At 39.3% G+C, this 16,773-nt stretch overlaps 2 protein-coding genes and 1 pseudogene across 2 annotated transcripts; all 3 read right to left on the bottom strand.

Annotated features, from left to right (window-relative positions):
* Positions 1 to 4,011, bottom strand: LOC115037766 (adapter protein CIKS-like). Its single transcript, XM_029496487.1, is given in 6 exon segments — positions 1 to 1,499; positions 2,709 to 2,783; positions 3,644 to 3,670; positions 3,672 to 3,749; positions 3,842 to 3,909; positions 3,982 to 4,011. Coding segments are annotated over 5 exon segments (366 nt in total). The 5' UTR covers positions 3,881 to 3,909; positions 3,982 to 4,011; the 3' UTR covers positions 1 to 1,352.
* Positions 4,012 to 4,172: 161 nt separating this feature from the next.
* LOC115037764 (uncharacterized) lies at positions 4,173 to 7,396 on the bottom strand. Its single transcript, XM_029496486.1, has 5 exons — positions 7,332 to 7,396; positions 6,850 to 6,897; positions 5,515 to 6,018; positions 4,717 to 4,867; positions 4,173 to 4,615 (listed from the first exon to the last, which is right to left on the bottom strand). The coding sequence occupies exons 2-5, from the start codon at positions 6,863 to 6,865 to the stop codon at positions 4,414 to 4,416; spliced, it is 873 nt and encodes a 290-aa protein (XP_029352346.1). The 5' UTR covers positions 6,866 to 6,897; positions 7,332 to 7,396; the 3' UTR covers positions 4,173 to 4,413.
* A 676-nt stretch (positions 7,397 to 8,072) lies between these two features.
* On the bottom strand, positions 8,073 to 10,113 carry LOC115038272 (probable G-protein coupled receptor 139; annotated as a pseudogene).
* Positions 10,114 to 16,773: the final 6,660 nt, after the last annotated feature.

The following is a 16,773-nucleotide window of genomic DNA, read 5'->3' as shown; positions in this document are numbered from 1 at the left end:
TTCTTTTAAACACAGTGGATTTATTAATATGAAATATTCGCGGGCAAGCGGCCCATGATGCATTATTATATGAAGCTAAAGATTTGATGGATATACATTGTTGCATAAAAACACATTGATTACAGTAGTAATATCTAAACCATAAGCAGTTTGAAGAATAATTAAACAAATATGTGAAACCAACTGAAAATGAACTGAATAAGGATGTGAATAAGAATTATGACAGCCAATAGCGACTTTCTTTACTGAGGCGTTGGTTGTGACTGTTGTCATGAGGAGGTAAATGCAGCATGGAGTGTTTTAAATATGTGGAACATGCTGCCACCTTTTGGTGACTCATATGCTTTACCAAGAAAAAAATATATATTGCATTGTATCGAAATACATTTGTTTTTTATCTGTGGAAAGCGTTAAACATTGTTAAAAGTAATTAAGTAAGTATTTTTTAAAAATTACCTTGGCAGACTCAGGCTTTATTAATAATGAATGAGCAGAACAGGCTATATATAAACAGCGGAAAAAAGTGGCAAATGTAAAAGCCTTTAGTTGATGCATTTGGTGATATAGAGAGAGGAATTGGGATGACAGGGATGGGAGATGGGCGTGGCATGCAGAAAAAAGCTGTATGAGCTGGTGTTTAAAGTGTGCACACCTGTTCAGATCCAGTGTATTTACTGTTATTTCAAAGTAATTCATTACATCATAACATTACTGTATTTGAAATGTAAGGCATTATACAACTTTTGCATTACTTTTAAGTTACTCTCACCAAAAGAACAGATTTTTTTTTTTTTTGGCATTCTAAATGTAGCTCATTATGCTCAATTAGCTCATTATGCATCCAGTGGAAGGTGATGTGGTATCTGATTGAGCTAGACTTAAGGCTAAAAACTGAATGATTTGATAACAATATAATAGCCACAGTAATTTAATATTACTGGTGCTACTTCGGGAAGTGGACAGATCTTTAGGTTTCATACACAAAGTGCATTTAACTACGATATTCCTTATGTCCTTATTTATGATGAACTGAAAGTAATGGACAGATGCCCATCTTGCGAACGTACTGTCCAGCGTTGCATTTGCTGTTGCTGCACTCTTCTCTTCTGTATAGAAGATTAGAACGGAAGTGAAACATTGTGCGCATTACTGACATTTGTACCTAGTAAAATATTATCAACTTTTTTTTTTGGAATGCCCTACATTACCACATTACAGCAAAAAGCAATGCTTTACAGTAACTAATTACATTTGTAAGGCGTTACGCCCAACACTGGATTCAGATCATAAGCATTGAGCTAATGGGCCATTCTAATTAATGCACTGCAGGGGTTCTGAGCTTTCAGGTTTTCTCAAAGGGGGCGAACAGTGAGGGTGAGGTCTGACCCCTGTTGTGGAATGACGTAGCGCTCCTCCCTGACCAGGCGCAGCAGCAGGTCCTGGGTGTCCTGGGGCCAGCGGTAGATCCTGGTGCTCTGTAGCCAGTTAGGGACATGTATCTAAGACACATAGAGGGAGGGTCAGTGATGAAATATGAGCTTCAGATGGAGTAAAAACATCCTTCTCTTTTTCACCTTTCCTCACTTCATAAACACACGTGGTCACAGGTCAAGTAAGATCAGAACTTCTCTATTACTCCACAGCTCAACTCTAAAATCAAGCAGGAGCAAATCTAGTTCATGACACCTACTTAAACTTATTACGCTGCTTCACAGGAAAACTGTGAAAATGATAAAGCTGTTAACATTTGTTTGAGAAAGACTGTGGTTCATTCTCATTTCAGCCACTCACTCTTGGGCTTTTTATTTAATACTATGAGCAGTGCTAAATGAAGAGGTTGAATTGTTTAGAGTTTGTCTAACCCTTTGAAACTAAATTCTGAACAAAAATGAATAGATTTAAACCAGCTACCAGCAGAATAACAACTTTTTAAATTAAAGTTTTGCTGAAGTTTGGACCAATGTGGCCAGTCGAAGGGACAGCATGCATCCTTTATGTTGCTAATGTATTTCACAACATTGGACAAACTGTACTCCCAGTAAAGCAAATAATATAATGGAATCTGCTTTAATAAAAAAACAAACAAACAAACAGGGAGTATTCTATCAATACCATCATCAGCACACATTTAATATATTTGGCTTAAGTCAAACCAGATCACTTTTAAACCACTATCTAGCAACTTTTTCATCATGTGTAACTATATATTTTGTTGCAAATCAGCATTTTTGCTAAAATCTAGTTTACTGCATGCATTTTATACTTGTGTTTCTTAACTGACTTTGCCACTAGAAACAAAAAAGTTACATGTAAAGGATTGACTCTTACAGTGGTCTAATTGTGCTTCTGTATGATAGTTTTTATACTCTTAATTATATTTATGAGGCTAAACTGGAACCTGAGTCCAAATTTTGCACCACATTTCATCTCGCCTGCTGAGAAGTTGAAGATGTGATATTCAAGGTTTCCAGATCAAAAAAGTATGTAGAAAAACACTGAGGAGAAGAATTAGATCTGTTTTCTAATCAGCAATAACCCTCAGCATAATGTTGCTAATAGAGTGTGTGTTTAGGTAGGTTTGTAGGTAAGTGTAGGTTTGAGTTATTTTTTTTTCCACTAAGTTGAGCTTACAAATTCAAACAAATTTTTTTGTCTGTTTTAGGTTGGAGAACCTTTGGTGTGTTTCATTGTTCATTGCTTGTACCCACCTTAGTTGCGTTAGGAAACAGTACAGGAACCAGTCTGAAGTTCAGGCAGCCTTGCTGGATGAACTCATTTTGTATCTGTGCCAACAGCAAGAGAGGGCAATCAGTGCCAACAGCACTCCATAACCTTCCCATAAGTGTTTCATTTAATAACACGGGCTGAAAATCAGTAGACCGCTTCCTTTATCTCTGTGTGGTTAAATTTGCTAGCATTCATCTGTGTTTTACTGTGAACTGAATGCACTGCAGCCTGTAAGTTATGGAACTTACAAAAGCATTTTTGTCAAACCTGAAAAATGTAATGAACACTGTGTAGACACAGGCATTAAAATGAGAAAATAATTTTTTGTTGGATAACAGTAAATAAAATACCTCTTAATCTTATTAACACATCAGGAGCTGCACTTTAAAGCATTGAGCTGTTGAAGTCTTTGACACGTCCAGCTACAGTAGGCTTCTCTGTGACATACTAACACTGGGAGTGTGATTTTGAGGATGCTGGATGGAGCAGGGAAGGGTTAATTCTGGTGCTCACATTTCTGTTGTTTCCTCATTCTCCTTTCTGGCATGGAGTTAAATGATATAATGTTACCATGTCAGGGTGATGTTCAAAGATGGACCCAAAATTACAAAAAAAAAAAAAAAAGTATCAACCACTTTCCTTGAGCCATCTATACAGTATACATCTATACAGTCATCTATACATTGCAGTTTGGTTCAAAGTTTCTCTCATCCTCAACCTGGAACATTTTCCTATTTCAACATCAATTTCAGGACTAATGTTCACCTGCTGTCTAATATCCAGTGAAAAAATTAAGTGAAACTTTAACTTTGACAAGAATTAAGAATGGGAAACTACTGGGACAGGACAAGTTTCCCATCTCAGCTGTCTCAGCTGTTATGAACTGTCTTATTAGCGTGTTTCTCATTTCTGTTACCTGATTATGAATGTATTTAGTGTGCAGGGCCGTGGTCATCACCTCCAGCTCCCTCCACGTCCTCCTTGTACTTGGGACTAATGACCACAATGATGAGCACTGATTTCTGTAAAATATTATTTTGTGTCAGCTTGTCACAGGACTCCATATGTCAAACATGGATTCATTGTCTATACAAAACCAGGCTGTCAGACTGACATCATTCAAATAGCTGTCCATCCATTTGGCGATGCCCATTCTTCGGATTGGGTTTCAAAGATGTCAATCTGTTAAGAAACAGAGCAGAGTGTGAGTGCAAGTCACTGAGACTGAGGTGGTGCAGAAAGGACAGGACTTACTGCTGGTTTGAATCCTTGATCAGTCAGAAATTTGGTAAACAGAATAATCTCGTTGGCTGTGTCCACTGAGTATGTGATGAAAACATAAACATCAATAGCAATTTTCTATGCAGCCAGTGGTCAACACAAGTCAATCACACATACAGACCAATGCAGAGCAATACTCAAAAATGATACAACAATTGTTGGTTTTGCACCTTAGCAGAGTGTATGATCAACACAAGGAATGTACTGAGAGTTCATTGAACAAGGGATGGGTCACATCTGCCAAGATTCTATGGGTATTTGCTTGGGCCCTGGTCCTATACAGGTCAGAAATGTTCCTGGAATCTTTGTACAAACTTCAACTGCAAACTTTCTTGAATTTTTTTTTTTTATTTATTTTTTTTTTTTTGGTGATGTACCGAAACAGTATGCATCACATATACATACTTATGAGAAGGGGTGGGACTTACTACATTCCTCGGGTAAACTTATGGTCTTCCTGATTTCCCTTGTGGCAGGTCCTGAATGTGCCTGGTAGCCCACACTGACCTCATGCATCACATCTCTAGGAGGCCCCATATGAAGAGGCATAGACTGTTGAGCGGCATTTGGACCATCTTGAAGCTGAAGTTTGTTTTTTGAAGGATTCCTGGTAGAGGAAATAATCAGCAACACTGATGAGATCTATGGAAAATCATAGCTGAACGCATCAGATCACAATCACAAACAGGACAGAAGTTGTTCTCCTACCAGGACTGTTGGTGCTGGTGCTGGGGCTGCCTGTGTAAATCTCCCGAGTAAGGATGGTTATAATAACCATAATTGTAATTGTTACGGGGCTGATTTGTTGGAGGGCAGCATGCACAATGTCTGAGACTCCTTCCCTGCTTTGGATTGGAACCTACATAGACACACGGAGCAGTCAACATCAAGTCCAAGTTTGGACACTTCCCGGAGCAGTAATAATGAGATCCTATAGACCTCACAGAAATGCAATCAGTAGCAGCCAAATGACAAAATGTAATCCATCACAGGCATCATGATTATCAGATCTGTCGGGAATTTAAAATTCTAATCATCACGTCGCGGTGATTTTTCCTACTTTAGAATCACAGTCATTTCACAGCAGATTTAGTGTTGGAGACCATTAATAATGTTTGGAGGTCATTTGTAGCCTGCATCAAAATATTATACACTTTTATCAATATCTAACATTTATATAGTAATAGCCAGTCACTGATGACACTAACCACTAGATGGGTCACTAAAAGCTACCAAAGAGACACACACAATCAAAATAATTTTTGGGTGAAGTGCTTATTTAAACAATGATACCCACCCACAAACAACAGCTCTGTGATATTATGTGTACAAATACATATATTAATCCTGCGTTCATTTATTGCTTTATGTTTTAGAGCAACAATTAGATAATCAGTTATTGGACTTCATTCTTCCAGGACCAGATTGTCTAATGTGAAAAAATACATACAACTCAGACCATAGGACCAGGCTCCATTATGTTTCTCTTGATAATTAAACACTTACACTTTGCAGGCATTCGTGGTGCTGGTTGCTGTGATGAGCCATAGTAAGTATTGTTAATATCAGACAGAAGTGGGAGAGGGGGTTCCAAGTATTCTGCCTCATCCACAGAGTTCTTTTGGGGCCAGTTTGGTGGGCCTGCAGAGCTCCTACTGTAGTTGACCATTTCTTCCCCTTCATACAGTGGTAGCTCTCTGAAGCCATTAGACCAAGCACCTGCAGGGTGGGGTGGTTTCATCTGTCCTGATTGTGTGTGGACTAGAAAGCTGTGGTCTGGAGCAACATTCCCAGCATCTCTGGATTGGTGCTGGGGCTGGCTCTCAGGCAGTCTCCTCTGTCTGCCAAGGTGTATGGTAATAGGTGACTCACTGCCATTGTCCTGTGGACTATTGCTTGCCTCTGTATGTCCGTTGCATTGTTTACAAGAGGGAGGCCAGACCAATGCCAGACTGGAGGATGTCATGCGCTCATCCATCTCAATGGGAACACTATGATGATGACAAGGTCCTGACCACAAAAGCCAAGTGAAAATTTGGGTTTTGCTCAGAAAAAATGTTTTGTTATTGTTGATTTATTTATTTTCACAATATACACAAATAAACATAAAAATAAACACACCCAAATTTACAAAAATTTAAATTTTTCATCTGCTTTACATGGACACACATACATAAATCATCCTAACTGCTTTGGAAGCAAAGGAAAGGAATTTATATTTAAAAAGTCAATCATTATTCTGTTTTCAGCCTTGGACTCAATGGGGAGGAGATTAATTAGCTAGTTACAGGTAGAAAGGTGATCTTCTGTTGAATACAATATAGGAGAGAAAAGAAGTAATTGATAGATATGTGAAGATATACCTTAAAGAACTGAGAAGTTTAAGATTATGGTAACTGGAGAAGCCCAGGACAGTCGAGTTAATGCCAATCTTCTATGACTCTGAATGACCTACAAGATTTAATGATTCTCATAATATCAGTTTCAGTGGTAGCTTCTCTGTTGAAAGCTGGTTCTGTTGGTCTGGTTGCCACGTGTTATTGTATGTCGGAAGGATTTCAACCCAATTGTCAATCAGGGTTGTCAGGGATTGCTGGAGCCAATCCAGTCAGGTCAGTCTATCACAGCTGACAATAGCTGCTGACTATTTTTTAATTGTCTTTTTATCTATTGGACACATATGATCAGATGGGATGCCATCTCTGTTTTCTTCGAAGATCTGAGAACAGGCTTGCATTTACTTTAACAATTACTTTGAAAAGAGAACGATTACTAGTGGTTATGCCATGATAAACTTAATAGATTTATGAGTGCTATGAGGCTGATAGGTTTATTTCCTACCTCTGTAAGAGTCCATTTTCTCACAGAAGAAAAGAGTCTGTTGATTCTGGCAAAGTGAAATTGAAAACAGCATTTCAGGAATTTAATAGTCCAAAAGAATTTACATAAGCACTCACAGTACAGCACCTTCCAGGGGAACATCTGAGACAAAAGAACTTTAGTTTCAGCCAAGACATTGAAGGTCACTTTTAAAACAAAGCTAGAATTAGCAGAACTAGAAAGAAGATAGATAGAGAACAAGGGAAAGAACATGAACTATTCATGTTTGTTCTCACTGAACAAAATATGTTTCTTTAAAGAAAGGTTTGGGTGTTACACATCAACCCGAACACTACAAACTAGCACAAAGGTCAAAGTCGCAGATCTACTGGTATGTCTGGTATGTAAACTTTTCAGAAGTTTTTAATTTTATTTTCTCAAATACAGACAGAAAATTCACACACACTGAGTAAACTAAACCTCCTTGGCCACTCACACCTACCTTCCAACTCTCCCGCAGCCACAGCACAAACTTGTTCTGAGGCAAACAGGAAGCAATCCTGCTGCTTGTCCCTTTCTGCTTTATGCAAAACTTGGACTCGTGACTGGTTTATGCAAATATTCATGACTACCGCTGCAATCAGATTATTTTCTTCAAAAAGCAGAGTAACCTGTGGCCAGTCAGGTTTTGCTGCTTTTTGTTTTGAAAGGTGTCATGTCGCTTAAGCACCATTAGAAAAGACAGCACAAAGCAATAGATTACAATAATACAACAAGTAAACAATTGACTACATGCAGATGACTAGTCTTTTGGAACAAATACAGTTTAATATCATGTAGCATCTTGGATGAGCAGTGAAACAGTTAAGATCACCTGCCAGTTTTTTATTTCTGTCATAATGAGACAAGACCAAGATGATGCAAAAACTATTTAAGAATCACATTCCATAAATTGAGTATGAGTCTATTGCAAGAGTATACTGTCACCTAAGTGGATCTGTTGTTTCCTTGTTAGGCACGGTGTTACCATTTTCATTTAGTGTGCTAGCATACTAGTGACATATTACATATTAATTTTTTTTTTATTGTGATGATGAAAGATGAAACATTAGGAGAAGACCAAAGATATCACAATTCTGTCAACTTGTTGTTGAGATGTGTGCCCTCACTTTGATTTACTAACAGGCCAACATCACTGTCTCTTGTTTGGCCAGTAGTCATCATAGGTTCTGCTGCTGCATTTATCAATTCACTGATGAAGCTTGTGAAATGTGTTTGTCAATAAATGTGCCTGTCTCTGTGCCTGTCTCTCTCTGTCTGAGACTGGTTAGAACCACAGTCACCGGGTCACTGGATGGAGAAGCCTTATGATCTACAACTGAGAAGATTTTCATGGTCGTGTGAGTGAGAACAGAACCAAGCTCACATGCCCTCTCCTTGCAAGTCACTACCTGGACCAGCTCCCTCCGGAAGCGCTGGCTGACCATGCAATAAAGCAGGAAATTGGTGGTGGAGTTAAGGTTTTGCAGCATGTTGGCTAAGTCTCCAGCCACATTAATCAGGATTTTGTAGTCATTCCTGTTAAAGTCCTCATCATTATACTTAGTTCTCAGGATGCAGTATGTGACAAAACGGGGTAGACTGAGAAAGACAAAGGCCAAAGACACAGTGCTCAGCAATAAGATGGTCCTCCGCAACATGCCTCTGGTGCTCCTTCCATGCATAACCCGACGTTCTTGCCTTTGTGAAAAAAGGTTGCTGGCACGGCAAAGATGGTACCCATTGAGGTAGTTAAAGATGATCACCAACACAATGGGGATTCCCCCTGAGAGGAAGGTTGTTATCCATACTATAACAGTAACATAGGTCTCATTACGGTAACGACACCGGGGCAGTGTCACATTCTCCCCATCCACAGTATAGTTAACATGTGTGACATTATTGATCCAGCCCAGTGGCACAGAGACAAGATGTGACACCAGGAAGATAGCCATACAGGTGAATTTGCTGATCCAGGCCTGGGAGAATTTCTGCCTGACTGCTGTGCTACGAAGAACGAGGTAACGCTCTATGGTGAACACTACCACGATCCAGGAAGAGCTATAGAGTGATCCATACTGCAGGAAAACCCAGATGCCACACCAAGGGTGAGAGTGCCAGAATGGCTGCAGCAGCCAGAAGGTGAGGGTCAGGTCATGAGGATCACCCCACTAGATAGAAGGGTTCCCGCAATAGCCAGACAGCTCAGGTAAATGATGGCTGTGTCAGACATCCCACATTTACGGAAGCAGATCATATACAGGTGAAGAGGTTTGGCTAGAGAAGAAAGACAGCACTCAAGATGAGTACAAGATACACGAGTCTGACTCAGTCTCCATGAAGCTGTTCATAATGACTATCGGTGATTAAAGCTGTTCATGTTTCATTCATGTTGGCCACTAGCAGATGGAGAAAAAAATACATGTGAATAAGTATCTCTGTAAAGTTTGTTTATCTGTAAGATATGCATATCTGATACTTAAACATCTAACAGCACAATTTTAACTTTCATTTGCAGCTCTTGCAGGCCATTTGACAATGGTCCTAGTGACACTCAATCCTTAGACTGTAGTCATATTTGCCTTATTGCTAGATGTCCTCTGTGTTCAACAGCTAACCTTGTTACTCTACTGTTCAGTCACGTTGAGCTCAAATACTGGAAGCAGGAGGAAACTGTTAGTGAAGCGTTGTCAAATAAGTGTCTTATTTAACTTGGTAGCCTTGTGCACCCACAAATTAACAGGATTTACATTGCCGGTTGCTTGAGGGTAAGGAAAAAGAGACCAAGAGGCATACAAAATGAAAGACATTATACACACTGGAGTGTGCCTTTCTTTTTTGTTTTACTGCTTACAAAAATAGTCTTATAGTTTCACTCTTCTTCCATTCTGTATCTGTAATCATCTGAATGTGTGTTTAGGGGCAAATTTATGCTCCATATCCTTTTCATGTTGCTGTTGTACTGTAACAGCTAGCGTGCAGTTTTATTTAGTAAATCATTAATACATTTATTCACTTAAGGCATGGAGTCAATGCTTATCTGGTTGCTTGGTTAAATTAACATCTAAACAGTTATCAATAATTTTATATGTTGTAGTATTATGACACCAATAAAACCTTATTGTATATGAAAAGCTAAAGAACAAACAAAATTACAAGCCACCAACCTGGAATACCCATAATGCAAAGTAAGGGGTAATAGATCTTCTGAACAGTGACAAATATGCTGGCGCTTGCTCCCTCCATGCCTCATATGCTGCTGAGCAGTTTCCTCACATGCTAATACCTGCAATAAAGCCATCAGAGACCCAGGTGAAATGTTGGTTTGATTCATAGAACTGAAGGGTATGGAGATGAGGAGGAAGAACACTGGTTAGAGCCTAGAATGTATTTACTGCATGATTTAACTTACATTTAAAATAAATTTAAGGGTTTATGCCTTTTGTAATTCATTAATCAAATGCAAATGTAAACAGTTTTACTACAATGAAAAGTTCAAATCAAATCAAAATCAAATCAAATCAGATTTATTTGTATAGCGCCAAATCATAACAAAGTTACATCAAGGCACTTTACATATAGAGCAGGTCTAGACCAAACTCTTTATACATTTATTTAAAGAGACCCAACAGATCCCCCGATGAGCAAGCACTTGGCAACAGTGGCAAGGGAAAAACTTCCTTGTTATAACTCATTAAAAAATATAAATTAATATATATATGATTTTTATGCTCCCTTTAGCCTGCTTGTTGTGCAACAAATGTAATCTCTTGAAAAACTGTTTTCCATTCAGCCATGTTTGAACATGTACGCAGGGATTAGACAGCTCCTGCTGCAGTAATGATAAGAAGTTGATGCAGCTCCAGAGTTACAGGAACACTAATTTGATGACTCATAGGAAACCACGATAAAATTTGATCCATCTGCTTTGGGTGTGTCTCACCTGAGAGTGACTGCAGAGAAGGCAGTAAAGTTTTTGTACCATTTCAAACTGGAAAAGACCTGTCCAGTGTTGAATAAGAATAGCACATTAAAAACTGGCTCTTATCTTGATCATACTCCCATCACCATAGCTCTCAGTATAATGGTTCTCTTTTGAGACCTGAGTGTAGGTGAATAACATAGATAACATAGAAATTAAGATAATATCTCTTTCACATTTCACAGCTGAATATCTATAATCTGGGCTGATATAAATTGATCATCTTCCTCTGGGCTAAAATGTAAATCTTTATACTAAAATAAATAAAGATGCACGTACCTGGTGTGTATCAGACCTTTGGTGGTTTCCTCACGGCTTTATGGAGGTTTCATATGCAAGTGGCTTCATCTGCAGGTGAGCAGGCTCAAAATGTTTCCACAAGACAAAGAAAATGGATGTGAGATACAACTTCAGCTGCTGCCTCTATAAAGCCTGAGGAGGAGGGAGTCACATCACCTGAGATAAACATGGGCATGTAGGGTCAGATGCTGCTAAAATAAATACACAATATCTGATTAGACTACAAAATGAAAAACATTTACCAAATTATTAAATGAGATCATATGTATTTATATAGCGCCAAATCATAACAAAGTATACATCAACGCACTTTACATATAGAGAAGGTCTAGACCAACCTCTTTTTACAACAGTGGCAAGGGAAAAAACTGGAGGCAGAAACCTTGGCAGAACCAGCTCATCTGCCTTTACGGGTTGGGTAGAGAGAGGGAGAGGGAGGACATGGGAGGTTAAGATGCAGATGGGCTAATAATGACACTCTTGGTAATCCCATCATCCGTATATAGATCCAAGAATCAATTCTTTCCCAGGGACACAGGTTTGTGATTCTTTTTCCACTGGTTAGCTGCAACTTCTCCAAAAACAGTTATGAGAATGAAAGAAATACTTAATTACCAGAGGAAATGCTACTACTTTCTGCTCATATATTTAGGCAATGACAAAGAGTCTCACAGTAAAACTTCCGTAGGAGCCCCGTGAGACCCCACTGAAGGCCACTGGGTTCAGGCTGTTGAAAAAAAATAAATAAAATCTAAGGCAAATGATAATTAATTATACATTCAATTAATTTCAGGCATTGTCTATTTCTCAGCTGCCTAACAATAGGTTACACAAAAGCCATAAAAAAAAACAAGCTTGTCTTAAACTCACATGTGAGCCATGCCACCATGAAATTAAGGATATAAAGAAATCCACATGAAGTGTAAGGAAGTTTGGATGAGCCTGGTTTAAGGAGAAATTCTTCAGCATGTGTGTGTATCTCATTAAACAGCTCATCCAGGTACCTCTGATACTGGATATATTGAAAAAATATACTGAGTCCAGAGCAGGTAACTGATGTTTGAGTAAGCATGGACAGAAGGTTGGGCTCCCATTAGAGACTGCATTTAAAGTGACTGACAACTTTGGTCTTATCTCTGGTGTATTAGTCAATACCAACATTCTCTATATATTGTAAATTGTAATATTGTATATAATGTCACGGTTGTTATTTTTGTTGTATATTTTCTCTCTTGTGGTTATTGTCTTTGGTACTTGTTAATTGTTGTCCATGTTCTTCTTTTTGTTCTGCTCTTCAGTTCTGATGTCATACTATGGCCAAATTGTGATATCTGCTTTACTCTACTCTACTCTTCTCGCAACTAATCGGGTTCATCACTTCACCTCCTCCTGTGCTTAAAAGATCGGCTGTTTAATCCATTAATCGCCATTTCGTCAGTTCACCTCAGTTGATAGAATTTTGCCTCTACTTTGCATCGTATTTCTCGGATATTTGTCCTTTGCCTTTCCCGGGACTTACTCGGTTCTTCGCCTGTTTGAAGGTTTGTCCCAGTCACTTCCAGCCAAGCCCTGGCGAGTGTACCTGCAACACCAGAGCCTGCCTCGGATTCCTTGGGCAGTTTGTATTTTGGCTTTTTTTTTTTTTATCTGTACCTTTTGGCCCAGTTTACTGGCCATTTTGAGTTTTGTATTTTGGCCTTATTCCCCCCAGAGATTCTGGCTGTTTTGGGTTCATCGGTCGGAGTATTTTTGGGCTCCCTTGTACTCGCCCCCTGCATGTGCCAGCATAGCACTAACCCATGTTTCCCTGACGTCCCTGCTTCTCCCATTTCTAACCATCTGTAACCACTTACTAACCACATTTCCCCAAAGTCTCTGTAGCTCCCTCATCCTCTCTCTCCCTGTCCTCAGCCTGCAGGTGGTGAATCATCACGTTCCTGCAAGCGCCTGCTGCTCCCATATCTTCATACAGCTCCATATAGGCATCATTTCTATGAACTTCATGCAGCGTCATTATGTTCCTGTCTGCACCTATTCTGAATATTCCTGCTCCTCCCGCTCTCTTTCTCTCCCTACTCTCCCCAACCTCGCCCTCAGCACCAGACCCACTGTTTGCTCTTTAAATCATTTTATGAGTTTGTTCTAGACCTGCTCTATATGCAAAGTGCCTTGATATACTTAGTTATGATTTGGTGGCCGATACAATAAATCTGATTTGATTTGATTTGATTTTCCTAATGATTCACAGTGGAAGTAAACTGCCCTACAGACTTGTTTTATGTGGGGGACAAAGGACATGTCCTGGTCAAAGGTTACTTACAGTGAAGCTGAAAGCCAAACGAAAAGTAGATACTTAACGGTTTGGTTGGTTATAAACTTGGTCAGAATTTTGCGGGCCCTGAATTCTGAGTGGAGTGACACCTGGTCCAGCACCAACAGTTAACCTGATACAATTAGGTGTCCAAAAAAAAACATGCCCAGTCTGTCATCTGTTACAGTTACAGTCCACAGGCCACCAATTTATTTCCTATATGTAAAGCACTAAACCATGTATTAATATTGAATACTGAGGTTTGGGGCAGGCCTCGAGAAAGTACAGCTCCACATAGTGTCGCAACTGTATGTTCCCGTGAGTTGGTTAAATAGGCATTGGGTCGTGGTCTCAGTTGGTTGTTTGTCCAAAAGCAACCTTGCACAATCATTGTGCAATAGCGGTACAATGGTATGCGCTATTCCCCCCACACCTTTGGCCTAAGTCCTTTCTATGTGGAGTTTCATGTTCTCCCTGAGCCTGGTTCGGTTCCCTCCACTATCCTCCCTCAGTCCAAAATATGCAGGTTAACAGGTGACTCTAAGTCATCTTGAGCACTGAGCTTTTTCACAGTTATCAGGCTACTCTGCTCCTCAACATGAACTTTAAATCAGTTTTATGGTTTTCAGTTGGTTGTGAAGGGGTGGGTATCTTCCTGAGGCCACAGCTGCAGTTGGTGCTGACTAGATGGAGGATGTGAGATAACAGGAACATTCAATTCAGATTGAATTGATCAAGGGGCTTTTCATTTACATTTCTGGAAATCCATGTCTTTAATTGTTATTAATACTTGTAAGAGCCATTTTGGGTTGATTTTGAGCGATTTATGTTTGGGTATGTTTTTATTTTTTGGTTTAGCTACTTGGGGGGCCCACCACTCTTAGACCTTCTCCAAAATATTTTGGACATGAATTAAAGATCATAGCTACCTATATGGATAAAATTACTGGATGGCCAGCTGTTGAAGCAGAAGATATTAAAGGGCTGCAGGCATATGCATTGTTTCTATGAGAATGGAGAATGGAGGATCTGAAGTACTTGGATGAATATGCCAGCCAATATGAAAACAGTCATTCAGAAACTTCCTTACAAACTCAGAGAACAATGGCGCGTGATTGCATGTGAACTATCTGAAAATGCAAACTGCAGATCAAGCTTTAAGAACATCATCAAATTCATTGAGCACCAAGTCAAAATCATTTCTGATCCCATTTTTGGTGACATCCAGGACACAGAAGCTGGTATAAATACAAGAAGCAACAAGGCATAGGTACAGCAAAAATCACAGCTCGAAAGAAACAGCAACTGCTGTCATTTCGCCCAAAGAACCATCTGTGAATGCAATGAAGAAAAGTATTCAGACTCAGACGCAAAATGTGTCAACATCAAACTGTTTCCTGTTTGTATTGTGCACATGGACACACATTGGACTATGGTCCACATTTTGAAATAGAAGATGCATTGGGAGAAGCTGGACTTCCTAAAAGAGAAAGGAGTTTGCCTTGGTTGCCTGTATGCAGGGCAAATAAGCAAGGATTGTAATAGGTGCATATCTTGCAAAATATGTAATCAGAAACAACCCAGCATTCTTAACACTGACAAAGAAGAAATTAACAAAGATAACCAACCAAAGGAATTGTCAATGAGTGGCACGGCTGCCTTTTGTGGTCATACAGGGGCCAGGGGCAGCAACAACATCCTGTCAATCTTGCCTGTCAATGTTAAGTTTTAAGTGTACATGTTTAGGTTTTCCATCAGACTTTCAGAGCAGGAAGTGTCAGTACTTCCTGGATCCAGAAATACATATGTTTGTATGACTTTCGGATCCAGGAAGTACTGACAATTTCTGCTCTGAAAGTCTGATGGAAAACCTAAACATCAAAGGAAAAAGAACAAAGACTGATTTACCTACAATGGGTCACAATACTACTGTTCCAAGTTGCATGGTCAAAGGATTAAAAATCTCTGAATTTAAATTCATTGAAACTGTAGAAAGTTCAGCACAACTTAGACGATTGTCATCATGACACCTCATGTGAATATGCCTAACAACCATTCTGTTGCTAGATAGAACATCAGTTAATCGAAGAGGAGATTTCTGAAAAATGAAAAATTTCACAAGGAGTATTCAGACTTCCTAAGTGATGTCATTGACAACGGATGTGTTGAAATAATGTCAATTGGAACACTGTTGGAAAAATTTGGTATGTCCCTCACCATGGAGTATACCATCATGGCTGATGCAATCAATGTTCAACAAAGTCAGAGTTGCAGAGGATCATAGGGAATGGTGCATTGAAAAGGACACCTTCAAGTTCAAGTTTAATATCGGTGATCAACCCCACACAAGGGCATGTGGAATGTTATCTATGATCAGTTCAGTCTATGATCCTTTGGGGTACTTAGCTCCATTCACAATTCCAGATGAAAGGATCTTGTGAACTTGTGTCGGTTGAAGTGTGGTTGGGATGATCCAATACCCCGATCATTTCAACAGGAATGGAAAAAATGGTTGGAAGAGCTTGAAAGAGTGTGAGGTTTCAAGATCAACATGTGTCTCAAACCAAAAGACTTTGGACAAATAACTTCTGCTCAATTACATTACTTCTCAGATGCCAGTGAGAATGCATATGGCACAGTCACCTATATCAGGTTACAAATACAAGAAGAACAAAGGTCATACTGCGTACATACTTTGCAAATCCAGAGTGTTTCCACTAAAACAGGTGACTATTCCTTGCTTGGAACTGACAGCTGCTGTTCTTGTTGTTAAAGTGGGCAAGGTGCTAAGAGCAGAATTATAGCTTCCTTTGGAGAAGTCACAATTTGGGACTGACAGTACATCAGTACTAAAATATATAAAAAATTAGGAGAAAAGGTTCCAAACATTTGTTGTAAACACAATAGTAACTATTTTGAAACCACGTCTGGAGACGTCTGAGTAGCCTACATTCCTACAGCACAAAACCCAGCAGATGACCCTTCATGAGGACCAAAAATTTAACATTTGCTTCAAAGGAGATGTAATGAAAGTCGCTCCAGGAAAGACAAAAGTGGAATAAAGAAAAAAATATGTTTCTCATCAACCAACCGACATATTGTTGTTGTTGATTCAAGCACCTCGTGGATCCTGGATTCTTGGAAAGATACCGCAGACATTTCCTGATAGGAAAGGACTGGTTTGTTCTGTTCGTCTTCAGACCAGGACCAGCGTAAGACCTCTAATGAAGATTTGTCTTCTTTGCAAAGAAACTAATAAAGGATAATGAAAACCATATTCATGGGCAAGGAACGCCAAAGAAACGCACTTATA

The sequence above is a fragment of the Echeneis naucrates genome, chromosome 24, assembly GCF_900963305.1.
Source record: "Echeneis naucrates chromosome 24, fEcheNa1.1, whole genome shotgun sequence".
Classification (NCBI taxonomy): Eukaryota; Metazoa; Chordata; class Actinopteri; order Carangiformes; family Echeneidae; genus Echeneis; species Echeneis naucrates.
The sequence above is the reverse complement of the archived record's forward strand: the minus strand, read 5'-3'. Positions and strand labels throughout refer to the sequence as shown.

What these genes read in the sequence shown, in the direction of transcription:
- LOC115037764 (XM_029496486.1), bottom strand. An exon ending in ACCACGAATGCCTGCAAAGT is followed by an intron (nt 4,868 to 5,514) that starts GTAAGTGTTTAA and finishes GTGTCTATGTAG; the next exon opens with GTTCCAATCCAAAGCAGGGA. An exon ending in CACCAGCACCAACAGTCCTG is followed by an intron (nt 4,616 to 4,716) that starts GTAGGAGAACAA and finishes TTCCTCTACCAG; the next exon opens with GAATCCTTCAAAAAACAAAC.